The sequence below is a fragment of the Mchenga conophoros genome, linkage group LG23 (assembly GCF_057382185.1).
Source record: "Mchenga conophoros isolate Kocher_MC1m ecotype Shallow Benthic linkage group LG23, M_conophoros_male_GT1.1, whole genome shotgun sequence".
Classification (NCBI taxonomy): domain Eukaryota; kingdom Metazoa; phylum Chordata; class Actinopteri; order Cichliformes; family Cichlidae; genus Mchenga; species Mchenga conophoros.
In genome coordinates, this window is record NC_140547.1 from 13,952,759 (window position 1) to 13,979,592 (window position 26,834).

At 41.5% G+C, this 26,834-nt stretch overlaps 2 protein-coding genes across 7 annotated transcripts in view; both read right to left on the reverse strand.

Annotated features, from left to right (window-relative positions):
• The window catches only part of sned1 (sushi, nidogen and EGF-like domains 1), a 30,961-nt gene extending 10,339 nt beyond the window's left edge, over window positions 1-20,622 (reverse strand). The window contains exons 1-15 of one of the 2 annotated variants that reach the window (XR_014890708.1): window positions 20,360-20,592; window positions 12,328-12,615; window positions 11,436-11,576; window positions 11,136-11,298; window positions 9,984-10,109; window positions 9,629-9,742; window positions 8,944-9,057; window positions 8,316-8,429; window positions 6,503-6,550; window positions 6,305-6,412; window positions 4,873-4,965; window positions 4,009-4,140; window positions 3,593-3,712; window positions 3,146-3,262; window positions 2,317-2,460 (exon numbers count right to left, since the gene is read on the reverse strand). Coding sequence is in view for 1 of the 2 variants with exons in the window: in XM_085264618.1 (XP_085120744.1) it covers window positions 2,317-2,460; window positions 3,146-3,262; window positions 3,593-3,712; window positions 4,009-4,140; window positions 4,873-4,965; window positions 6,305-6,412; window positions 6,503-6,550; window positions 8,316-8,429; window positions 8,944-9,057; window positions 9,629-9,742; window positions 9,984-10,109; window positions 11,136-11,298; window positions 11,436-11,576; window positions 12,328-12,615; window positions 20,360-20,578 (2,041 nt within the window). In the remaining variant the exon portion in view is untranslated. Of the gene's footprint in view, window positions 1-2,316; window positions 2,461-3,145; window positions 3,263-3,592; window positions 3,713-4,008; window positions 4,141-4,872; window positions 4,966-6,304; window positions 6,413-6,502; window positions 6,551-8,315; window positions 8,430-8,943; window positions 9,058-9,628; window positions 9,743-9,983; window positions 10,110-11,135; window positions 11,299-11,435; window positions 11,577-12,327; window positions 12,616-20,359 lie in introns of both variants that reach the window. The other variant, XM_085264618.1, reaches the window with a different exon arrangement.
• An 82-nt stretch (window positions 20,623-20,704) lies between these two features.
• Window positions 20,705-26,834, reverse strand: part of crocc2 (ciliary rootlet coiled-coil, rootletin family member 2) — a 53,858-nt gene continuing 47,728 nt past the window's right edge. For 4 of the 5 annotated variants that reach the window (XM_085264615.1, XM_085264614.1, XM_085264617.1 and 1 more), the window contains exons 32-36: window positions 25,732-25,881; window positions 25,453-25,644; window positions 23,634-23,765; window positions 22,214-22,393; window positions 21,475-22,130 (exon numbers count right to left, since the gene is read on the reverse strand). In XM_085264615.1, coding sequence (XP_085120741.1) covers window positions 22,047-22,130; window positions 22,214-22,393; window positions 23,634-23,765; window positions 25,453-25,644; window positions 25,732-25,881 — 738 coding nt within the window. In that variant the 3' untranslated portion in view covers window positions 21,475-22,046. Of the gene's footprint in view, window positions 20,843-21,474; window positions 22,131-22,213; window positions 22,394-23,633; window positions 23,766-25,452; window positions 25,645-25,731; window positions 25,882-26,834 lie in introns of those variants that run through there. The other variant, XM_085264616.1, reaches the window with a different exon arrangement.

Here is a 26,834-nt window from a genome sequence, read left to right on the forward strand (position 1 = left end):
CTATATCTAAAAAACCTGAATTAGCTGAATTTCACAATAATGTAAAAAAGAAAAAAGCTACATGAAAAACATGAAATTCTTCATCACAAAATGAAGAAAATACTACTTTAATTCAGCTCTCAGGCTGGATTGAGCAAATATGACAAGTTGCACCACAAAGAGAAAAATATCAGTTGATAGTCTAATCCAAATAGAACAAAATCCTGGAGTTTCCAGATGTTACTCTAGAACTCAGAAAATCACTTTCTTAAATATATGCACATCTTTCATTTCCTAGACCTGTCGTGGTAACTGGGGTTTCCATGAAAAATCAATTAGTACCTCCCACCTGACTCCCTCTGCTCGTTTTTACGTTCAACATAAAAAAATTACATTTTGTGTTTTTTAATTTCCATTATTTTCTGAATAAAAAGGGACATACCATCTTCTGCACAAAGAAAACTGTCACAACCAATGCAATGAAGCAAAAACTGCAAAGACAGCATTCACAGCTCACATGACCCCTTCTGAGACCTTGAAGATCTCACGATTTTTGATCATTGTGATGTCTATCACAAACTATCATAGAGAAGATGTGAACACCATTGTTGTTTCACAGCCGTTAACTACATTCACAGATGTTAAAATATGACAGCAACAGAAAATTAATTTGACACAGAAGCAATCATGGTTAGAACATCAGCCTGGAATCAGATCGTCAGTAAGTCTGAGACATTTCGTATGTTGTAACTTGTTTTGAGCAGCCGCCCATCCCACATGGTGATATGATCCTTGAGAGTTTTACCCAAAAAGCATTTTTGGAGTTTTATCCAGTGAATTATCAGAAAATAGATCAAACATCCAGGGAATAAGTGCATATTTCTGTGGGTCACAGGTAATTAATTTGTTGGAGCGTTAGATCCCCATGACACTGATGTTCGAAGACAAAAAGAACAAAGACAAAACTGCGGCTTTAGACTGAAACACTTGGAGTGATTTAGCAGCATTTTGCAGTCCTGAAAGTTAATAGGGAAAAAGTCAACCCCATCCTCATGCCTGTGCATTTCAAAGGTCTATAACTTGGAAAAAAATTGCATGAAGGTGAAACTTCCTCAAATATAACAAATATAAACAATAAAAATGTCTGATTCTGAGGGAGTTGGATTGAAACATTTTCCAAATTTGATTGATTTCATGTGGAATGACCCTGGGATCTTTTTTGAGGAGCCATCCACGTGTCCAGATGTGTTACAGACCTTAAAAACAGGCAGCTGGATCCAGTCTCCATTAACACAATCTCCCAGTAACTTCGTACTTTTCTTTAATGACCTTTTGTCTTGTTATTTTTTAAACAAAAACAAAACGATAACTAAATAAAAACCAGTGAACGAGGACAAATACAATGATGAAATGTATTGACATTTTTGTAAACTGGAGACATGAGATCCAGTCAGAACTAATTAAGTTTGTAGTTTGGAAGTGATCTAACCAGAAGTAATCTCCTGGTGCGATAAGGTTAGACATGCACATTTGATTTGACCCTGGGAAACAGTACAAGCAGCTCCCATGCTCCTTGTTTTTCATGAAAACGTGGCAAAATGTCAATGTTGGGGAGGAAGAGAAGAGTAGACATGTGAACACATTTTGCATTTGACTTTTTGTAAACCGTGTGGAGCAACTCTCACCAGTAAAAACAACAAACTTTTGAACTTTAGATTATAACTGAATCTACTTTGGATTTTGTCTGCTATAATCTTACGATCAAAATCAAAATTTGCTTCCCAATAATGAACACTGCCTGAATGCCACTGATGCTCTGGGTGGCTCTGGGAACAGACGTAAAGCCCGGGTGGCATATGTACTCTGGCATGGAGCCTGGTGTTGTTGAGGAGAACTGGACCTCAGTGTGCTTGACCTGTGGAGGTGACCCACAGCCCAGCTCTGAAACGGATACAAACATGGCGATAATGTCAGTGTGGCTGCATAGCAACACAAACTGAGGCTTAAACGAGCTCTTCCACGACACACTAACAGCAACAGAGGTGTTTTCCATTCAGGCGCCTAAAATTACCTCCAGCATGCTGCTACAGTGTGTAGACGTGAATCACCGGGTCTAATCAGGTCTCACTTTTTATAGGTTATGCAGCCGTTCTATATCTGTAAATGTGGGGCCTCTAGAGCAGCAACACTGCTAAGATTATCTTCAGACAGAAAGCCAGTATCTGTACACTTGAGCGCTCAGGATATCCCCTGTATGTTCCAATCAGCTAAGGTCAACATTGTATAAACACCAGCATCAGACTGGCATTGCTGTGTGGTGACATACGGTCTCCCTACCTGCAGAGGTATGCACCGCGCTCCTGTTTATTTCACAGTGCCTGCCGCTGTAGGCATCGGTGCATTCACACTTGTACTTTCCTATGTAGTGAAAACACGTCCCACCATTCAGACAGGGGCTGGAGGCACAGGGGTCCGGCTTCCCTGGAACAAAACATCCACATAATAAAACAGAACTTGAAGCTTTTTCATGGTAACATGAATTAATCCCATTTAATCCCTTTGACGTGTAAACTTACACGCTAAGGATGTCGTAGTGAGAGCAGACAGCTTATAAGTCTATAAGCAAGACTGAGAGTCGAAGCAGAGGTTTGGATTTTGAAGAGTTTGTCATCTCGTTCCTCCTGACGTTTACACCAGGGGGAAAATGACGCCAAGGCCACCTGGAAATACCCTCATACCCTCAGTGGACAGTCCACCACTCACTACCATTAAAAAAATGCTATTTTTTTTTAGTTACCTTAACTTTAGCTTATTAAAGATTTGATGGATTTCCGGCTCCTACTCGATGATCTGATATTGGCATGTAGATGTCTCCAGGACTGGACTTCAGTTAAACGTGTGACATTTTGGGCCTTATAACCGAAATTAAATTAAAATGAACTGAACATACTTCAAATATATTTTACTGGTGATACTTCTGCACTTTTCCTTAAGCAGTATTACAATGGTTAGACTTTAAACTGACTTGCTCGGTTTAAAAGACACTTAAACAGATGTATTAGTGACAAGGTTATCTGATGAAAGGACTGCCGTGTATTTCTGTACCTGCTTTCACGTAAATTTGAGAGTTAAAGTTTGTAAATTACAGTGGAAGGTTGGCACCCACCCACTTCGCAGTGTTTTCCTGTGAACCTGTAAGGACACACACATCGGTAACTGTCAGCCTCTTCCTTACAGGAGCCTCCGTTGCGACAGGGCCCAGAAGCACAGGTATTGAGTCTAACTGGAAGGAGACAGGGAAAAGGGAATCCTTGAAGCAGAGACCACTCCAGCTTTTAATCACACAAAATAAACCTGTTCCAGTACATTGCAATTCAAATCATAATTCAGGAAAATAGCTCATAACTCAGCCATAAGTACAAATTATCTTAAGCCTTTCAGCGCTGCAATATTTCAAGCAGCATTACGAGTAATGGCATGTTTCCTGGTGCTTTAAAGCTGCATTTGGGTTTGAGCCCCCAGTAATAACGCACAAACCTAAAGGATGTTTTTGTCACGGTGCTTCATGAATTCACACACAAGCATTCCTTTTTAAAAAAAGAGATGGTACTACCTTTCTCACAGTTCTTCCCCCAGTATCCGTACTTGCACTCGCAGGTGTAGCCTCCGTCAAGCTCATAGCAGTAGCCGCCATTCAGACAGGGAGAGGAATCGCAGACCGATTCGGGCTGTACTGAAAAACACACACCGAGACTTGACTGTGTTCCACTGCGCTGGGAAAACTTTATTCAAGCACATGGGTTCGGTCCAGATTTAAAAGGAAACACAGATTATTTGTCATTTTATGACTGGATCAATTATAAAATCTCATAAGCGCCTCCAATAACAGCATCAATCATCTATAAATTTCTCCCCACGTCGTAAATACAACCGTTTCTTTTAAAGTGAATAAAAAATGTGTTTTGTTGCAATAGCAACCAGCTGCTCGCGCACTAACACTGCTGTTGGGTTGGTGCCTGAGCCTCTTACCATAGGGGTAAAAGTCTTTGTGGTCCAGCTCCACTCTCGTCTGACATGTGCACAGGTACGCTCCTCCGTACTCCAAACACGGATTTCCATCAGGACACGATCTGCCGTTACTGCATGGCATCTGGGTCACTTCTGAGGGAGAGAGGGGTTAAAAAGTGTTTGAAAAATGACTTCTGCTTCATTTCTATGAGACTCAAGAACCAAGAGAACCAAGAACAAGGCAAGGAAATCCCCAGAAAATCAGAACATTTGATTATGCATAAAAGAAACATAAAAACAGCATGTTTGAATAAAAAAGACATACTGATTAGGGTGAAGGGCTGCACATTAAAAAACAGAATTAAAACATGTCACACATGGTGCTGACTTAAAGAACAATAAACTTCATAATTTGAAGGATGTATTAGATTTATTAGAACAGACAATCTGCCAGCTAAATTCCAGTGGACAAAGACATTTTTAAAAACTATTCTCCTAACTAAAATCTCTAAAAACACATAAACATAGCAGAGATTAAATGTGTTTTTCAGCCCATAAAATTTCACGCATATATCTCCCATACAGGTTACGAGGGATAAAAACAATACAACCAAATTTCAATCCAACTGCATGTGCAATATTTTGCATACAAAATGTGCTGTAGAAGAAGAAATCAGAATAAAAAGCTGTACTTGAGTAATCTTTAGAGTTTCCACCACTCACCCTTTACATGCTCTCATCCTTTGCCACTGGGCATTTTACGATTAACTGCACTAGTGTGGGGAAACCACGGGGGGTCCTTTCTGGATATACCCTGCTTCTGTGATCTTTAAGTAATCGAAGGTCTTTTATGACACCTGATAGGGTTAAACATATCATACCCACCGAACTGACAGTAGAGCCCCGTATAGCCTGAAGGGCACTCACAGGTCCCGTTGATGTCCACACAGACGCCACCATTCTGGCAAAGACACTCGTCTGCAAACACACAGAGAGAAGGAGAGGGAGTCAAAGCTGGAAAGTTTGCTCCAGCTGCTTAAAAGCATGCACTTAAAAGAAGTTTTCAGTGTTGGCCCAAGTGTAAACATAGACAGAAGGTATAAATGGTCAACATGTGCACCATATGCTTGCATATGTGCACCAAGTGTCTTTCATCTGCTATACTGTAAACTAAGTATTGATTCGCTGTCATTTCTCTTTCCCTAATCTTTTCCAAAAAAGCTCACAGCAGCAGAAGATTAGCAGTCAGCGCGCTGCACATCCGCTCTGTACAAATTGTAAGAATGTTTGTGTTTTCCTCTCCTTCCTAATTGCAGCAGTGGATCAAAGCACGCGGCCGTATCGCGGCTAAACCGCTCCACTTTGAAGTCCCGGGAGCTCAGTGGAGGGTATTATTTTTCTGATGATATGGAGCATATTTTGTGACCAAAACTTAAGGCCCCGAGGGCAATTAATGGATTGTTAATTTTGCAAGAGCCACTTTCATTGGCCACCTGTGCGGCCCAGGCGCTTTGATCTGGGAGCCTGATTAGGCACTTCTGCGTCCCACTACTTTCTCTTCCTTGGAGGATCGTGCTCCTTTTTCCGCTGTGCCTTCCAAGTGAGCCAGGCAGGAAAGTATTTGGGAGATTTAAGAGAGCCTATATAAGCACTGATAGTTATTTCAGCTCAAGGGTGAGAAGTAGCATGCATTTGCAATGGCTCAAATGCTGTTAAAGAGCCTTTCAGTGGGTGAAATAAAGCCTCGCAACAACTGCTATCAGTCGGTGTCAGCAGCCTCTCCTGGGAGATTGAATTAGCTTTGCTGCTGTTCTTCTTCCCTAAAACAAAATGACTTAATATGCATTTATAAAAGAAGCATTAGGCGGGGTTTTACATATTTTGTGATTAAGCTGGTTATGCAAGCAGCAGCTGTGCCTGAAGCAACAGGAGTGGTGCAACTTGCAGGGAAGCAAGTAGCGGTGCGGAAGGATATTTCAGCAGCTCTGTGTGCAGAAATGGCCTGAATACCATAGAGCAGCTTTGACTCATAAAGAGGCCGTTTTAAGTCTAGACAAAGCACTTCCTCTTGTTGGTAAACTAATAAAATGTGCTATAAAACAATTATTCACAACATCAAGCGACTGGTTCCCGTAATAAACTGGGCGAGGCCGTGTCAGTTTTGATAATTACAATAATCCATCATCACAGCAGCCTCTTCCAGGGCAGGGATCCAAATTCCTGTGGGATAGCACAGCTCCTCTTCAAATACCCCAGTCTGCCTCTCTACCTGCCCAGCTGCCTGCAGTGAGCATCAGCCGGGCCAGCTGCACAATACCTTCACAGTTGTCACCGTAGAAGCCTGGAGCACACGTGCAGTTGTAGATTCCCGAGCTGGTGTATTCACAGATCTGGTTCTTCTTGCAGTCCAGCTCTTCACACGAGGCTGGAGATGAAAAAACGTGAAACGCTGTGATGTGAATAATATGAGAAAACGTTTTGCCAAAGCTTTAACTGGAGCTGCGCTTGCTTTTACCTGTCTGGTTTTCTGCCTCGGTGGGGTTGACCTGAACTGGTAGCAGCTCTGAGAGGGGGAGACAGGAATGCCCTTTAAAAGGTGGTTCATTCAAGCAGATATAATTCCTCACCTACCGCCTACCTCACTCTGAAATGTATAGGACAACTCCAGTACGTTTGGCATGAATGAAATGTCATAACAGACAGCATTATAGCTATATTATACATTAGAACTATATCTTTCACCAGATTTTATTTATTTATATTTATTCTTTTTAATTTTCTGGCACTTTTCAGGGTTCTGGATGCAGGGGCAACAGTTTAAGCAGAGATGCCCAGACCTCCCACACCGCCTCCTTCAGTTCTTCTGGGGGCTTTGAGGGGACAGTAAGACTACAAGGGTGTTATTTAAAAGTCAGGCCATTTCCATCATCTTGCTAGAGTGTGATGGGTCTTTCCCATAGGAAGCATCCTTGTCAGATGCTGAACTAGTGGTTCCTTTCGATGTGGAGGAGCGACTCTGAGCTACTGCTTAGTGATTGGGCTCTGGACCCTATTTCAATATTTAAGAAATTTTAAAATCTTTATGAAGATTCACACACATGCAGGTACCTGATTTTACTTTAGTGAGTTTTTTAAGCACATAATAATGTCATGTTTAGTTTAACTGTAGCTTAGTCGCCGTTACCCTTTACATCCTTGGATAAAACATAAAAAAATAATGCTGATTTTTCCTGCATTTTAGAATTGTTGTTAAGAAAATTTCATAAAGGGATCACAGATTCAGCACCACCATATTCAAGTGGAAAACATCTTAAAATTTGAGATAAACAGATGCTGATCAGATGTCTGCGCAATGCAGTGTCACGGCAAAACATGAAATGGACACGCCGGTCCACTGTGTCTAATTGCACACTTTGCCTCTCCAAAGTGTGAAAAGGACACACATGCAGAAGTTTCAGAAAGTTGCAGAAAGCTACAGTACCAGCAGAGGGAGATATTTTATTTCAAGCCAACATAAAAATAATCACAGTAAAATATGTCTGTGTAGGCTCTCAGTCATCCAGGTCACAGCAATCCAAGGATCTGGACATTATTACATGACAATCTATGGGGACTGACTCATTTTAGAGCCTCTAGTGGACATTAGTGGAACTGCAAGTTTTTTGGCACTTGATACCGGGTTTACTTTTCAGCTCTCGATGTTGCTGCTGGAGTTTGTGGAAATGAGGAGGATGGACAAATAAATACAGCGGTGACCTCATCACAGGGAAACTAACCTTCATACTCCGATAAATAACTGGCACACTTTTCTCCTTCATGATTAGGGATGTTTTATCATACTTTCACATATCCTTTTTGAACACAGCTGTCAGCAAACACATTGCCTTCTCAGTATTTAGGGTCACAAGTGATATTTCTGGATGTAAAAATCCATGACCAGAATCTCAATTACAAACAAACTGCTGAGCTCTTTAAACAGACCCAAACACTAGAGTTTCTCATAGCTGAGCTTTAAAAAAAAAACCGTAACCCTGTCTGTTATTTAAGGCTATATTTACTCTTGTCAAGATTTATGTCTATTAAGGCACATTTGTTTGACTTCATCAAATAAACTGTGTGATAAAGAACGATGAAAATATTTGCTGTGGCAATAGAATGAAATTCCTAATGTTGGAACACTGGAGAAGCAGCTCAGCTACAAACACTCCAAAAGACCTAAAAATGTTCCCCCTTTGTGCTCGACCCACTTGGATAAATGCCACGTAACGGAAAGCTAAACAGGAAGGTTATGTCAAGAACTTCTTCTCTGAACACGCTCTTCTGCTCACCTGTCTCACAGAGTGTCCCAGTGAAAGCAGCGGGGCACGTGCAGGTGAAGTTGTTCACCCGGTCGATGCACTCCCCTCCATTCAGACAGGGCTGCGACTCACACTCGTCTATGTCTGCAGGATTAACAAAAGCCACTTAATTAGACACGAGAGCTTTATCTGCTGTTGAGTCATTAAGATTTATTAATCGTCAGGGGGAAAAACGAGACATTATTGAGTAAGACGCTCTGCTGGATTAGGAGCACTGAGCTTCCCTCCGGAAAGCGTACAGTTTCACTGACCAGGTGTGTGGGATTAACAATAATCTGGTCTCATGTACAAACAAGAACTCATGAGCTGTGCTGAGCTCGATTATTAAATCCACCATTAGATTCAAGTTTCATTAACAATTAAAGAGAACTAGTAAAAAAAGGTTTTTGGTTTGGAGGCCGACGTGACTTTGGTGAACTTTCTCCCCCCCCCACAAAAAAAACCAGTTGGTTTGCAAATCCATTCAACCGTAACCCATTTGTCTAGGTAGACTGGGAAGCTCTTTGGAAAGAAGCATCTGCCAAAAGACTCAGTTTGATGTAGAAAGCAGCAGAAAATATTTCCTCTGGAGAATGATGCCTACTTTCCCCCCGCTCACCTGTCTCACACAGGACACCAGTGTAACCCGGCTCACACACACAGGTGAAAGCGCCAGCGCCTCGTACACACGTCGCGTTGTTGAAGCACGGCCTGTCTTTGCACTCGTCAATGTCTGCAACACACACACGAGCGTGCGCACATACACACACATGTAGAGAAACAGAGAGACACGCTCATGGAATATTTACTCAGCTGATTAATATATCCGCCACACTGTTCCCCTCACTCTCCAAGTATGTGCTGCTGGCTGCGAAAGGTATTAAAAGAGGTCTGATACATCTCCACAGGCTGGACTGTGGGAAGAAGCACAGAAGCTCCAGAGAGGCTGGACCAAGATATCCTAAAAAAACAAAACCCCTCAACCTTTTCTGTGGTGAAAATGCTAAACTGGAGCAATTACAGTGCGGCACTCCACAGTTCACACACGGTTTGAAATAAGCAGTTTTCAGCTTTTCTGCTTTGTAGCAAATAAACAAACCACAGACATCACACAAAACTTTTTCTGTGATAGCATGACATATGAAATATGTATTACTTAAATTAACTGCATTTCTTCCAGATCAATAGGAGAAATTTTAAATAAAAAATATATTTCCATTTAAGTTAAAAGTACATTTTTAAAGTTGCAAATATGAATGATCAACTGGAAAAGATACCACTTTATGGTAATGTGTCAGTTTTACCTGTTTCACAAAGAATCCCAGTGTAACCAGGTGGACACTGACACATGAAACTATTAATCTGGTCTTTACAGGTCCCTCCGTTCTGGCAAGGCTGTGAGGCACACTCATTGACATCTACAGTGACAGAAACACAAAACACAGAGGAGATAGCATGACATTTTTAATTTGAGAGAATCCTCTTGTCAGGGTCAAGTAATGAGAAGAAACTGATACAGGTATTAAGGAATTATCCAGGTGTCCCTTCGGTGAGGCAGAGAAAATCTGCTGACATTAATTTTCCTCATCTCAGGTAGTCAGGAAGTCATTCACAATGTGCAGAGCGACAGAACAGGAAGCAGTGTGAATCATAACTCACCAATTTGGCATCTTCGACCAGTGAAGCCAGCCAAGCAGGAGCAAGTGAAGGAGGGGTTGCCTTTAATACAGTCATCGATGCACTGGCCTCCGTTCAGGCATGGGCGGAGGTGTGGGCACACTGACCCTGCAGAAGGAGGTCGATGGAACTGTTTAGTTAATCTTTTGTAAGTTTAGTGTTAAAATCTGGCTGTATTAGAAAACGACTTTAACCCAAGAGGAATCACGACGATGAGCCTTGTGTAAAAACTAGTGTAAAACTTTATTAATTATGCTAAACTTACCTTAGATTCAATTTAACAATGACAGGATTTGTTTTAGATCTGTTTTTTAGATCTGGGTAGGTGGCATTATGCTTTTCCTTGTTTTTTTTTAAATCATATATATGTACTGTTCCAGTCTTGTGTCATATTAAACATAAACCAAAGTTTGAAATAAAGAGGTCAGAGTATGTGCAGTAATCCCTGTGAGCACAGAGCTCAGGCTTCAGACTCTGAACACTCAGTTTTAAAACATTTTTTTTAACTCTTGGATCTGTATGATGTCATGTATTGTGAAAGAGTTCAGTTTCTGAGATGTAGCCAAAAAACAAAGAGCTAAAAAGGAAGCCAAACATTATGTAAAAACAGCTTTGTTTTAGGCAGTGGCTTAGCTGGGGGACACGGTAACGATAAAGATAAAGATAAAGAAGGATTATTGTTTTACCTATAAATCATGCAAAGCAACTCTAGTAAGGTTCTTCATAAAAATAAGGAGGTGGAAATGATCACTGTGTCTGTTTATTATACCTAAATCTCTGCTTTACTTGTGAGGTCTACCTGTTTAGATGGTGTCCGGCACCAGTGCTATTACTTATCCAGGCCTTGCTCTAAGTTTATGCTGTGTTAGGGAAAATAATCTAACATCTACATTTACCACATTCTAGTCTCTTTTATTTAAAAAGAAAAGAAGCTAAATGGTTTGTTCCAGACTAGGACACTGAACTAAAGGGCTGCACCAAAGTCCAATATAAGACAAATAAGGATTATTTTGAGCTATGAATCATGCAAATCTGAGTCCAAGAACATTAAAATGAAGCTAAAATGAGCACAGTAGCTTTCCTTAAGACAACAAAGTGGATTTGAAGAACTAATCCCCAAAGACCAGCACTTACCAGAGTTATTGCAGCTTCCCACTTCTACATTTGCGTCATCTATGCGGAAGACCCATCTGCCCGGGAAGCCCACATTGGTGGTTCCCTCAACATTTACGACATCAGCTGTGCGAGAGCCAGGGATGTTGAAATAGCGCTTGCCATCACCAGCGTTAAAACCTGCCTGGGAAGAGGCAGACATAATAAAGAAAAGAAAAAAGAAAAGAAAAGAAAAAAAGCTGAATTACAGTTTAGATTAATGCTGTCGGAGAGCGTATCACACCGGAGGTACAACGTCTGCAGATAAACATGTGACCTTACCTGTGCTGCAATCCCGCCTAGCCCAATGAGGTTTCCTCCGCTGCTGGCATGCATGCCTGTGGTCCAAGTGATGTTATTGTATTGGAATATAGTGAAGGAAAGCTCTCCGTCTGTAATGAGCACCACTTGGAAAGTATTCACCTGCAGAGAAGAGAAACAGGCTCAGATAAATGGCTTCCTGATTTCTAGGAAATTCTGTAAGAATCAGAATCCTCAAGGTGATGATTTACTCAGGCCATTCATATAAAACTACTCTGTAAGACTCAAGAAACCAAACTATATCCCTGGTTAAGAGTCACTTATCTAGACCCTAAAGACACTTTAAAGAGGGCTAGTTCTGTTTTTCCTTATACTCTGCCATGTATCTCCTGTTCCATTGTTGGATGATCATATTAAACATGGTCAAGGTTTCAAAAATGAGGTCAGTGTATGCAAAAGCAATTGCTGTGAACTAAAAGCTCAGACTTCAGACTGCTCTAAACACTCAGCTCATAAAAGACTGTAGATAAAAGATGAAACAAAGAGCAGAAGTGCCTTCAATCTGCATTCTTGCTAATGGGCAGCAGGAGGTGGCTCGTCTCTATACAAGCTTTCAGCTAATTGTTTTTCTACTTTTGGATCTTTAAGATGCAACCACATTAGTCCCACAAACCTGCTGTTCAAACTTTCTGTTTTTGAGGGGCAACCAATCAAAACTTGCCCCTTAAACATTATTTCTAAACCTTTTTCTGGCACAAACCATTCCAGAAGACAAAATAAATTCATGCTGATTGTATTCATTTGAATGCAGATTTAAAATAAATAAATAAATAAATAGAATTGGAAATGAGCATGATAGGCCCTCATTGTACTGCATCTACATGGTTGCAGGATGTTAAATGAGAATTCATACTGGTGTTTGAGAGTTTCCTCCAAAGAAGGTGACTTGATGCCATGTAGAGATGTGGACCCACGTTGCATTGAAGTTGGGGAACTCTGAAAAGTACGTCCTGACATCACCCGAAGCCTTCCTGAGGATCACAGGATCCTGGCTCTCTCTGTAGAAGACTGTCCCGGCTCGACGGTTGTCCACATCAGCCCAGAACGGCGCCACGACCCTTCTGTCTCCAGCGATTGGAAAAGCTACAGGTGTGAACTGCGACACCTCTCTCAGGAAGGACACAAGGCCATTGTTGTTAACCTGAGACGGAGGAACAGCTGGAGTTAAATCAGTAATAAACTGATAGATTTACATATCAGATTTAACCACTGTGAATTCTTTGGAGGACTTGGTGGGGTTAGCGTGCTGAGGAAGAGCTGGAGGGAGCATTTCTGACCTCACAAAATAAACAGCAGCATGGGGTGGTGAAAGTTCCCATAACGGATGTTTGCACTTTCGTGTAGCGAACAGACACTACTTTTATTTCAAATAACGACGGCAGCTGAAAAAACCCAGTTTCTGCTGATCACACACCTGCAAAGTCATCACAGCAGGAAGAACTTCACGGTCTGTAAATCCATACATTTGCCCGCAGCAAAATAACCAGGTAAACGAATCTGTCCCCTGTGAGAAATGTGCATGGATGTTCTACTGCATGGCAGAATATAAGCTTCTTAAAATATGTAAAGTAATGAATTAATCACTTGATTAACTGATTGGGAAGTCATCAGATATTACATCAAGAGTCACACTAATAATCAGGAAAAATATATATTTATTGGTTTATTTCTGGATTTTCTTTCTTTTATATCGTTACAATCGAAACAGCTGGACTTCTAGAGGCCAAAAACAGGATCATTTATTTATTAAAAACTAAGTTTCCCTAGAGTTGCCCAGGAGAACCTACAGAGAGGACATTACATACCTAACCTGACACGTGTCAAAAAGAGCAGAGACAGTGACGCTCTTCACAGACCGCTTTGAAAGGAGAAAGCCTCATGACACAGTCAGAGCAGAGAGCAGAGGGCACAGTTGACTCTTCTGTGGTATACACGTTTAGTTGGTCTCCAGCTGCATTGGAAATAACATTAATATCAGAACTTTGTTCTGCTAAATTATCCATAATGTTGTTATATATATGTATGTATGTATGTTTGCTTGGTGCTCAGCTCAAAGTTCAAACTTTAACCCTGGAACCAAGAATGAGACAGGCCACTGAAACTAGTTCTCAGAAATTCAGGTGGACACGTTTTTATAAAATTTGTTGTTACAAATTATTATAAAGTTTGGATGAGAAATTTGCACAAAAGCTGCAATCTGCCCATTCTTCGTGGTCACCTTTTTGAATACACACAATCACATACACATTCAGCTTTCCTCTGAGCTGTCCTCTTTTCAATTAAGCAACATGACTGTCATTAGGTCTTTCAATTGTAGCCACAAAAACACCTGGGATAATAGCTAGGATACTCTCCTCCTGAAGGGACACTGCAATAAGAAAGTGAGAAAATTAAGCATAATTTAGGAAGGAGTCTACCTGTGCAGACTTTGTGCATAAAAAAGAGTGGATCTGAAACCCAACTATTCATTAAATGACATAATACAAATGGGTCACAGTGTTCACCAGCTGGGGTTCAGAAAAGATAATTGCACCCACACAAAATGAAACTGGTGCTTTCCAGCAGTAACCTCTGTGGGGATCAGCCCACATAAGAGCACATAATTTTACAATTTATTAATTGTTGTTCTTTTTTTAAAAAAAAAAAATTAAAATAAACCACTGTTCCCAGTATAATTCATGTTCTCCTGATTCCTGAAAAATGAAATTTTTCTTGGACATTAGGAAAGGTTAGGAGTTGTGTTGAACTAGTGAACCCAATCCCTGAATATTCAGTCTTCCAATCCTTGTCTATATGTAGGATCATGGTTCTCAAACTAGTGGTCCACAAAGTAATTATCTATAAGTCCATCATTTTGCTGTTCCAAACTGGGAGCACTGTAGCTCTTAAAGCATCATATTGTATCTGGATTTGTGCTTGCTAGCTAGCTGGTGAGCATGGACAAACATTTGAGTCAGTCTTCATGATCAAGTGATGCCAAACCCAAACCAGCTAAGTGGAATTATGAGAGCATCCTTGTAAATGTTCCCTGGCTTCGAAAGTATAAGAACCACTGATGTAAGGCTATTTGGCCAGCGGTAGGGGTGAAGGGACGGTCTGGGCAGAGTGCAGGAAAAACTTTTTCAAATCCCGATGTTGACAGGTACGATTAAACCTGAGTGGAGAGGAAAGTTCTGCGGGATAAAGGGCTGAATCCGTGTGAAAGGCTTTCATTCATGCATTATTTCTGTGCACCCACAGCATGAGATTCTTCCCTTCATAGCACCAACCCTGTTTCCGCTAAACTCTGGCGTGAACTTTACCTCTCTTTTAACATTCAGGCCGAACTGCATATGACAGTGACAAAGCAACGTCAGATGGCTCAGCTCTGCTCCACGCATGTATGAAAACCATAATTTGAAGGACTTTGCTGTAAAAACAGCAGAGGAAGTTTTGTTTGGCACAGCACGGGGGCTCAGTTAATTGCCCGACCACAGCCTTCCCCTCTGCACCAGGGTGATGTGGTGAGAATGTGGCCAATGTGTGGGGGGGAAACATTGGAGCGAGTGCAGGGGCAGGGCCCGGAGGTCAGCCAGAGCGCCATCCGATACTGGGAGAAAAACAAGAGAGAGGGCACAGCGCTAAAGGAATGGAAGGACGCACATGAATTACAAACCTTGCACACCCACATGCCCACTAATGAGAGACCTGTGGTGGCAGCGGTCTGGAAGTGAATCATCTTACAGCAGAATTAGTGTAGGAAGTCATGAACACTAAATAGAGTGTATATTCTAATACTGGAATATGTTTAATCACCTAATCGAATCTCTTGTAGCATCTGGAACGGCTTAAAGAAGTGTATTTATACTTCTTTGGGTTTTTTTTAATGCTACTTTAATATGAAAATGACCTCAGAGGAATAAAAATGAACTTGGGACCCTATTGCTTTGCATCATATCGCATTATTTTCCTGTGCTTGCGTTTTCTAACTAGATTGTACCAAACCGGAGAAGGATGTTCCTACATCACACTCGTGGGAGAGTGAATGGGTTCAAAGCCAGTGCCATGTGTTGCGCTGTAACGTGACCAAGGTCAGAGTCAGACCGAAGAGTGGTGCGATCATTCAACCTTGTAAGAAGCATCTCTCGCCCCATATTTCTTACTCTCACTCTGAACGGTGCCACTTCTTTCTGCTTCTTCCTAACGCTCTTGTTATTTTTTGGGAATTCTTTGCCGGATACATCCAGGATTTTGCTTGGGTGGTTTTCTTTAGAGCTGAGCAATTTATGTAGTAAAATAAACTTTCATCTGGCTTAAGTCAAGCCAAAGCAAACCCCTAAATGAAAAAGGTGCCCATGGATCGGCTCAGGAAAACATTAATTTTCCTTGTCAGAAACGGAGGTTTCACAGCTACAACCCTGTCCAATTATTTGACGAGACCAGAGGAAGTGACTGCAGTCTACAGTCTGTGCACTTGGCCTGTAACTCCTTAGCCCCGGCTCACCTTATGCTACAAAGAGTTTAGAGCGAGGCAATAAATCCTGTCGACAACTGCAGGGAAGCACTGAAATGCTTTCACAGAACGGGTGAAGTGGAGGGTTGGTGTAATATATACGTAAAGGCACTCAAATAAAGTCTTAATTTGTCAGTCATACAGTTAAAAGTGCAAGAGCTTAAAATGACTTCTATCAAGGACCTCATTTGTCATCTACAGGTTACAATCAAGCAGCAATCTCTTGGGTTGAAAAACGAAGCCATAAATTGCAACTCCATGAGTGCCCACTTGAGGCTGACTCCAAAAGTGACCCAGTCCCCATAGACTTCCATGTTAAAATGTCTAATTTTGTGGCAATTTTGTTCCCATCCTGGGAAACATAAAGGTTTCATTGTTCTCCCTCTTCTACATTGGGCTTTTTTAAAATACTAGATACTGGAGTTAGTCACTTCTGTTGGCAACATAACCAAAAATGATGGCAACCAAAACACCAGGATTAAAGTTTCAAAATGCAGAGTCCAAAATCAGCTGCTGACTTCACACTTTGTGAAATATCCCACCTTCAGTCTTTTTTTCTTCACATTCTGCCACATACAAAACCAAACAGAATACCAGCACTGCTAAATATTCTTCTAACAAAAATCAATTACTGAGGAAGACCATACACAGTATAAGAGATGGATGTAGCTTTACAACTGCATTCTTTTTAATGGCCTCCAGGGGCTGATACCTGTGGCTGGAAAAAGATTCCAGTCCTCTAGAAGTCTATGGGATAATGTCCCTCAGCCCTGACCTCAATAAACACTTTCCTTTGAGTTTATGGCCTCATTCACTTATTTCGGGTCCATCCAACCACCCATTTTCTCCCACTTATCCAATTCAGGGTCGCTGAGGGCCTTTACCAGATGTTAATGGTCAAAAGTCACAAGTCTACTGTGGGGATTCATATTGAGTCGTGCTAAATGGAACATAAAGTCTGTTTTGTAAATTTTGGCCATTCTGTGTCAGAAAGGACGATAATCCAGAAACAGATTAAAACATTGTTAGCCAATGAGTGCGCGGGTCAGAGCCCTGTGTCGCTCGTCACATTCATCTTGCCTGTGGGCAAAGTAAATGTGTTTCGCAATGAGTCGTCATCAGTGCAAACTATCAATAATCTCTCACTGTTAGAAGATTTTTAGGTTTGACACTTTTATTCATGATGTGGTTTGTGCTTATAATGCTTTTGTAGACAGTTAAAAAAATGAATGTGATCAATATATACATGTATACGATTCTTTAGTGTACTGTAACATTTTAACGCATTACTTTTTGTATTTTGATGACTTTTTCATGATGATTAAATAAATCTATATTTTTATGATTGCTTCCTGTCATGACGTTTTTCGTGAGGGCCACCATAAGATTGATTGTGCTCTATGTTTCTTGGTGTTTGGACCTCACCCGTTTTTTTGTGCGTGTAGTAGATTTTTTTTTTTTACATTGCTTTAATGCAACGTGTTTGTCTCCACACAAAAAAATATTAAGAGTCAGTATTTTTTGGGGGCACTTGACACGTGTACGAGTTGGAGTCGAATCTGTTGCTTTGTATGTACTGCCAAAGAAAAAGCCTACATTTCGTTCTTACATACAGAACTGTATTGTTTTATCCTGAGTGCTGGGAACACCCAGGCCAGGCATTCATCGGGCAATCACCACCACACACTTGACCTTTGTGTAGTGCATGTGCAAGAGCACGCAGGCATTGCTCAGTCATCACGAATAAAAGTCCCGAATCTCAGAAAGAATCACTGTGGCCATAACTAAGCAAATACGAGATGCTTGACTTCTTCCATCAACAAAACTAACAAAAGTTTTTCCTCATGAGCTGAGATTGATTAACATTGTTGGGACATTCCTACACACACCGGTGAACAGTGGGGCATTTCATTTATTTTTGGGTCATGCATTACCTGTGAACAAATAAATACTCCAGCTTTGCTGTAGCTGAAGTACTCCCATTGTGAGTAAGTGTTAGTTTTAGAGACATTTCCCTTAAACTGCTTCAAAGTGGCATCAGCCTCCTCCGCTAACTCTCTGCAACAAAGAGAAGAAGTGTATTCCCAAAAGCCCGATTCTTTAAAAGAGCATCATTCACTTGAACACTTTAAGATGTTTTTAAGTATGTGCAGAAAAATCGTTTCCATTGGAGGATGAACTGCTTCTAATATAACACACATCTCTCATCCTACACATGCATGTAAAATGCACCCATGCAGAGTACAAAGAATAAAACTCTACGCACACATCTTTGGGCCATACACGGTGGTGAGTGAAACGAGTGAATGAAACTGTACAAAGTGTTGGTGCTCTTCAGAAGACCAGATCAGCACTAGCAGATGTGTAATCTGTAAAAATACAGATATGCTGTAGAACGTTCTCGGTGGAAACATTTAAATGTACTGAAATGTTGTTTACGTGCATTTATTTCCAGTGACAGTCTATTTAATCCACTGAAAGACTTGGGACTTTTTCCACTATCCATGAGAGTTTCTCTCTGCACTAACTCCCTTTGATCGTGCCCGTCTATTCTCACATCTGCTTTTAAACTTGTGTTCTTTCCTCTCTGACCTTGGATGTGCTCCTTCGCTGTGTTTACGCCGGTCATCCGTAAGAGTAGTTAATCCATGAAACGCATTGTTTAGAAGCCCTCTAAGATTCTTTGCAGATACATCTGCATTATGTTAAAGTGATTGGTCATTTCTCAGATAAAGCAGCTGGACAGTTCCAGGGGGAAGACCCCTGCCATGTTATCTGAGGCGTGGGAGGAAGGGAGGAGGGGAGGGAGGACCCGGAGGAGGAGAGAAACATGAGAAAACTCCCTGACACAGACCGTAACAGAGGGACAGCCTGGTTACGAGGCAGAAATGGGACTGGAGTGGGACCAAGTCGGTATCTTAGGTGACATTAAAAGTATCTGTAAACAAGCGCTGCATGGCTGTGATGATCCTTAAATCTACGGAAACTCCTGCAAACAAGACGTCCTGGTTCAGAAATACGCTCCGAGGCATGTTTACTGCTCAGCAGAATCAGTTATGATAATGAAGCGTGACAGCGCCCACAAACCATCTAAAACCAGTCTGATTCTGCAGCTTCCATGTAGCCCAGAGGCTTGGAACAAAGTCCTGGGAGAAATTATTCATACAAATTTACCCCTTTAGTACTCACTGAAATATTACCTGTTCAAAGCAGCTCTCTGGTGGCAGATATTGCCCTGTGGGCCGCCTGCTTTACAGCGCATGTTAAATGGATTCAGGTGAGGTTTTAAAACAAGCGTGACTGTAATTTCAAGTGGTTTCTATAATTTGCTTTTGCTTTCTCTGACCTCAGAATGAGACGCAAAGCAAGAGCCACGGGGTATCACATCACTACCAACACAGCACATTTTTCAGATTTAGATTGTTATCTCTCTATCAGATGATAATTCAGTCTAAGATCAACAAGCCAAGCAAACAGCAACATGTCTTATCTTGTCTAATTTCACTGCAGAGTATCAGTATTGTTAAAGGAGAAGTGCCAGCAGTTGTGCTCGTAAACATCGCGTCTCTGTCTTTACGCTGCGTTTAGATGCAGGAGAGTTTTACATTTTTCCACATGAGGGAGCTGACCTCACCGCTCGTGGCGTAAACGCTCAGATTAGAAAAACAACCTCTGACCTTGCCCATTGTTGCCATGGTTCCTCAGCCTCCCTCGCCCAGTGTTTGAAGAGGGAGGAAGGGGAGATATGAAGCGCAAACGCAGATGCCTCACCACAACAGGTGGTGTTGATTTAAGGGAGTTCTGCCTTTCCATGCGCTGGAACCGAACCCAATACATGACAAAGGCAGATCAAAGGCTGTTTCACTGTGCTGTGCGAAAATCCTTGTCAAACCGTTGGGCTTCCTCCCATGAGTGCTGTTTCTCTCTCTCTCTCTGCTGTGCATATTTTCCCTCCGCTCTCTCGCTCCTTCTGAAAAGAGAACCACTCACAGATGCTGCGGCGACAGTAAGAACACAAACTGTCACTTCCTTTAACAGCTCTTTGCAGATTTATTATAACAGGAGTTACCACTGTGCTGCTAATAGTTTGTCTCTTGCTCTGCCTCTGTGCACTCGAGGGACCTCAGAGTGCAGAAAGGGGCAGATGTAAAGAGAAAGTCACAGAGGAGTATGATTACACCCGTGAGGGGAAAACGCGATATTCTACATGAACGTATACAAATTCTCTGAGGGTACCGCAATGTAGTATTTGGCTGTGTGCCACATCTCAGCTCCCTGAGGCTCTTATACGATCCACAACATTTCAGATCCAATTGCCAGCTACCAAGTGCATGCACACTCATAACCAGTGATTTCAAAACACATCAGCAGAAACACACTCCTCTGTACTCACATAGAGTCCTGTGTGCCTGTCTCCAAAGAAGGGGAATGCAACAGAGATCTCCAGGAGCCCAGAGCCGCCGTCATCCTGAGCAATGGTCTGGGAGTCCCCCTTGTCCCGGCCAAAGGGGTAGAAGTCCTCCAGGGGCACAGCGGGTTCCACGCCGGGCAGCAGGGTCAGGAAGAAGAGGGTGCAGAAGCAGGGCAGCAGGGCTTCCAGCACCAGCACCATGGCCTCAGCCACCCAGGGATGGAGCTGACAGCAGGCACAGCGGAGGAGAGGGAGGAGCGCGTACACCTGAGGCAACAAGAGCAGAGCAGAGCAGAACAAGACAAGACCGCACGTTCTCCCTCTGAATCCTCCTCTGACTGCTCTCTGGTTCTCCTCACTTGTCCTTCAGTGGTGAACTGGGCTTCTTGTGTGAGACAGGGGAATACTGCAGATTCCTTGCATTCTGCTTTCTGCTGGGCACTGCATGAGCTACACTCTGTCTCACTGAAATGAAACGAAGGAAAGGAATGAAAGAGGGGGAGCAACCTGATTCAGCTGAGATTTTTTTTTTTAAAAACAATCCAGTGATTTGGTCTCTGATAGTCAGCTTAGAAATATCCTCAATAAAAGCTCTATTCTGCTTGCCAAAGGAGTTCTTTCAGCTTTGGCCCCACCTCCCCCACAGGGATTCACTACCTTGCATAATTAGCTCCTTCTAGCCAATAGCTAGAACGAGGCCGGTAACTGGATAAGCACTGGGCGGATCTATGGTAATCAAAGGGCTGCTTTAAAGAAACTGACAGGATTTTCCCCTTTCAGTGAAACTCCTGCTATGTGACACAGTGAGAAGACATGTGTGTGAACTGTTGGGGAAATAAGTGTGAATTTAAATGGAAGAAAATGGAAACGGGTTACTGGTGTTTAAGATACTCAAAGTCAGAATGAAAACATGCTACTGCGATAGTTCAGGGTTGTGGATGATTACAGGATAAGTGGCAGTGAACTTTTAAAGGATCATGAGGAGTGTGCACCTATCTTTGACAGAAATCTATGGCAACAGCGACAGAAGGTCATTCTCTCACACAGGAAAACAAGAAACACTAAATTCACAAATGCTGTAAGAGTGCAAAACTCACACGTCGTGAAAGAGCCAACACTATTGTGAAACTTTGAAACTGCGCTTTAGTTTATTGAAAATAATCAAAACTTCTGCACCATTAGTACTGATTAAGTCAAACACCACACATGATAACATTCATTTATTTAGTCTTTTTGACATCCTAAGAAAAAATCTTTTAAAATCTGCAAATGACTATTCTAAATATTTGGATCTGCACTCATATATATTCTTACTGGGATTCACATGATCAATATGACAAATGAGTTTGCAAAAATAAAAAAAAAAATCTAGGAAAAAGAAGAAAGTATGAACCAAGAAAACTGACACAGCATGAGCAGACTTAGAAACGCCAACTGCGGTGAGTCAGAGGAAATCCTTAAAACAATTTGGCACATCCAGTTCACTTATAAACAAAACGCTCTTTGTTTGTTGTTGTTGAGTTTTCCTTTGGATTAATGTAATCCTGTGTGCACATGTGCGAGGTGGGAGCGAATGCAGGAGTGGGTTTCTCTGTATGGAGATGTAGGTTGAAACGTAACGCTGTTGGGAAGCAGCCAACAGAGGCGGAGGAGCACGCTCTCACTCTCACTACACGCCGGGCTGAAGCATCTGATTGAAATAGGCCTGTCGTCTTCTCGTCTCCTGATCGAGCTGCTCTTTGAGCGCCAGCAACTGCAAAAAACCCCAGATAAAAAAAACAAAAAAACCAATATCTGTAATCACACAGAAAACATTTACAGGTAGATTTAAAATACCTGTTCTTCGAGGCCTCTGACCCTCTGTCGATGTGCCTTCTCCCTGCTCTCCAAAGCCTGCTCTGCCTGAAGCTGATTGTCTCTCAGACGCTCCGTCTCCATATCCAACTCCTGGTGGTGGCGTGCTGTCACCTCCAGGAGGCGGTGTGCGTGAGCATGCTCTGACTGGGAGATGTGGGCCTGAGGACAATTCAGAAAAGATTATGAGACTGAAAACACAGAGAGAAAAGGTCAAATTCGGGTTTTTGTGTACTTTTAGTGTCTCCTGGTGGGGTTCTCTGATCACAAATTTTTACAAACACATTATTTGGAAGGCAGCTGTCTTTAACTTCTGCATTTTCTGATTTACACATTTCTTTTGTTGTGTCTTTATAGGCTGCTGTCAGATCCACTGACATTTTGGCTTCTTTATGGAAGACACCGTCTCTCTCTCTCTCTCTCTCTCTCTCTCTCTCTCTCTCTGCCACACCTGAATGCCACAGCTGTACAACATCTGGATCCTGTTCCAGAAACCACAAACTTAGAGTTTAACTCCTGAACTTTGAGATGGGAAAGTCTTCTTCTTTGGGTCCAGAAAGGCTTAACTGAGTTAGCCCAGTCAATTCTATATGTATGTACATGTACATGAGTATGTACATCGTAAGTCATAACAAGACTGACCCACCAGTGGAAAATGGATGGTATTTATCTCAGAAACATCATCTTAGAGTCGTTTTAATTAGGTTAGTCAGGTGAGTCATTATTTAAGCACTTAAAATTACTTTTTGTTTAATGATAAAAAACATGCGACGACGCTGTAATTTTCCTTTTCAATCTACTAAATGTCTTTATGATATTTGCTGTGAAACTGTTTGCTGGTACTGCTTGTCCTTCAATCCTTTTACAATAAAAATGTTCTGATGAGTTTATGGACTCTACTTTCAGGTCATACTAAGTAAAACATGAAGTCCATTTTGTAAATTATAGTTGTTATTAGAGCCAGAAAGAAAGATTATCCCGGGTGTGTGTGGTGTGTGGTTTCAAAGTCAGATCCAACCCTTGCTCATCGCATTGAGTTGACTACACTAACCAATCAATCTTTCATACTGTCTCTAGCAGCGATGGAGTGCACAGAAATGACTCAGTGTCAATTAAATTCAGTATCTTGAAGCGATGACAGCTGAAATGATTTTTTCCGTTTATTTGGAGTTTTTAACATCATCATTACGAACACTAGAAAACTTTAGATTGTCTGTGATAGATGAAGGAAACAGGATGCTATGAGAAACAACATAGCCATTAAAAATGATGAAAATATAACCATAATTTCAGTTGCTGGAACAGCTGGATTGTTTGAGGATTACGTATAGATCCTATAAAACAGTTTGTGCTGCCAGTGCAGTCCCTGCTCGTCCTCTGCTGTAATCCTGGAGCTTCTCACCTGCAGAGTCTGCATCTCGTTCTGTTTTCCAGCCAGCTGCTGCTCCAGGCTCCGCACCCTCTGCTCCAGCTCCTCTCGTGCTCTGGCGACAGATGCTGCCTCCTCCTCCTTCCTCAACCTCTCCATCTCCACCTGACAACAGCACGAGGGTGACATAACGTGAACGACTTTACCATGATTGTTCTGCACCCGTGTGCCTTCCTGTAATCGGTGTAGCAGAAGCCGAGCACAGAGCCTCTCGGTTCCCACAGTCCACCTCCGTATTTCCCTCAGTTTGGGATGACTTTCTACAGCAAACAGAAAGCTCAGGAAATAATAACACTAAACTACAGAATAATAAAGACAGTGTTCAGTATTTTTATGTGTCTTATATGTCTTCACTTGGTCCAGGAGCCTTCTGACCAACACTAAACGTGGATTACTTCAGACCTGGCTGCTGTCACACAAAGGCTTCCAGCAGTTGTAGAATTTGCAGTCTTTAATTACATTTAAAGCCAATTGTGGTTTGGCTTCCTCGTATATTACAGATATTTTACCTCATATTCAGCAAAAATATCTTTTAGGTCCACTGACCAAAAGCAGAGTAATACTTTAGGGCCTGGGTTTAAAAAAAGAATTAAGATCGTGGCTTTAATGCCTTGTTTCAGCTTTTTGCTTTTTAGTAACTGGGATTCATTCTCAGTATTTGTCACAACTGTTCTTATTTTTTTTACTTTTATGTTGATTTATGACATAAAAGCCCCAAATAATGAATAATCCTCTTTCATGCTTATTTATAACTACAGCATCTGTGTTTTCCCCTGTGTTTGTTAAGGCTGGCAGCTTTATAATATTAGGTTTTGTGTGCCACACACACAAGTAAAACATTTTTAACAATCAGTGTATTCTAACACCTGACTGAAATCTCGTGTATACCGTGTCTTGATCGACTGACTTTAACATTCCAGTAACCCCACACATATATTTACACGTGCTGTTGTGATATTTTTAATTGTAAACATTATAAATCTGTCAATTTACTTTTCTTACAACTTTTCATAGTTTTCACAGGAACCGGTCCACTGGTGTGACGAGGATAATGGGGATTTTGTGTAAAATATATTTGTGCATTCGTGCATCACGGCTAACAGAACTACAGAAACATTAAGAGATATTAAAAAGTCCAAGTTTTTTTGTTCGTTTGACAACCAGAGCAACCAGAGTTCGGACAAACTTGCTGCTTATTTGGAAAACTGTTTGTTGCCCAGATACCCAAATACTATCTCCCTGGTACTGGTCTCTGTTTGGATAAACAGTTGGTAGCTTTCAGAGGCGGGTGTAGTTTCAGGCAATACATCCCTTCTACAGTGGAACAGTATGGCATAAAGATCAGGTGGAAATATGATGGATTTGGATAAAATTACTTAGATTCCATAAATAATGACATTAGAGTATTTTAGAACATCTCTCATAAATAAAGGAAACTACACTGATATGAGAAACACAATCTTAAAAAAAAAAAAAAAAACTTTACTCAGCCATGTTAGCTCCTAAAGTAAAGCTTTGGCCCTTCAGGGTTTAATAAGAAGTAAAGCAACTAAAGATTATGGATGTTTCTCCTGTTTTGCATTTTTGGTGATCCCTTGTTTAAATAATAAAGTTTATTTGTATAGCACTTGCCAAAATGTATTAGTTTTTAATGCTAATTGTTTCAGGTTTTATTTTTACACACTGACACAACAGCCACACAGAATCTCACCGAGCTTTCTGAATTTCGGGGCGAAAGCTGATAAGTGTAATCAGTGTTTGAAAGCACTGTGCAGCAGGCCAATCAGCTCACCTTCTCCAGCGCCTTTCTAAGTGCAGATTTGTCTTTACCAAAGCGTGTCACCACCTTCTCGATCTCAGCTCTCTCACTCTGGAGCTTTTGCAAGAAGCTCTGGAGATTGGCGACCTTTTCTTGGAGTTCTTTCTTCTCTCTGTGCAGCTGCTGGGAGGTTTGAAGCTCAGCCTCCTGCTGTTGCTTTAGGCTCTGGGACACAGTTAATCAACCACACATCAAAACAGTGTCTTGACCTTTGTACCTGTATTTGCTTACACTTCTACCACTGTGACTCACCTCCTTTAGTGTTCTGTTATGTTTCTCTAGCTCAGAAATATTAAAGTTTGAGTTTTCTTGGACTCTTTGAAGGTTCTGGTTCTGCTCTGCGAGCATGTGGTTCAGCCTCTTACTTTCTGAAAGGGCGTCTCGTGTTTTATCCAGACGTTCCTATGGACACATGCACATCGACAAAAACACAACGCAATGGATCACCTTTTTCATGGAAGGACCCTGTCCAGTAAAGCATTTAGACATGGTCAAGATGACCTGCTGAAGTTCAAACTGAGCACCAAAGTGTAAAAGAATGATGATTTAAGATAATCTGAATGTTGTTGGGTTTTGACAGGTGGTCTAAGTATTTCAGAAACTAATGAGCTCCTGGGATTTTCCCACATAACCATCTCTAAGATTTACAGAAAATAGTCTGTAAAAGAGAAAATATCCAGAGAGCGGCAGTTCTCTGGGAGAAAATGACTTGTTGATGTCAAAGGTCAGAGCAAAATGGCCAGACTGCTAATAAGAGTGCAGAAGTAACTCAAATAACCCCTCTTGATACACTTTGGTCGCCTTACTAAACATATTCATTTGCACCTTCCAAATCTAAATCAGTGTTTTTGAAAACCTTTTGTGCCCAAGTTACACCAAAGACAAGCCAAACAATTCAAGGCACAGATGTATTCATTTCTGTGCAAATTAGCCTCTAGATCATGTGTCATATCCATCAGTTTCTGTTTGGTTTTTGTGAAAGCCCGTTTGTAAAATGTTTTTGCAAGAATACTCCACTAGCTTACATCTTGCCTTCATCTCCGTATCAGGCACAATCAGAGTCCAACCAACAGTCTTGTTGCCTCTGGTTCAGAGCCAGCTCTCTTTTGAAGTTTCTCTCAGAAGGGACATTTGGTTTCCAGGTGCTTCTTTCACTTGTGGCACCATGTTAGCAAATATTAGCAAATATTAGGACATTTACTCCGACAAATGGCTGTTGAAATCCCCTGTTTGGTTGAAGTCATGACACTTTTACTCTTTCCTTTATTGGGTACGCAGACGGAAGATTTTTAGCCAAATGAGTGAATGCAGAGTATTGATACATTATCAACAATTCATTTATTTTAGCGCAGTTG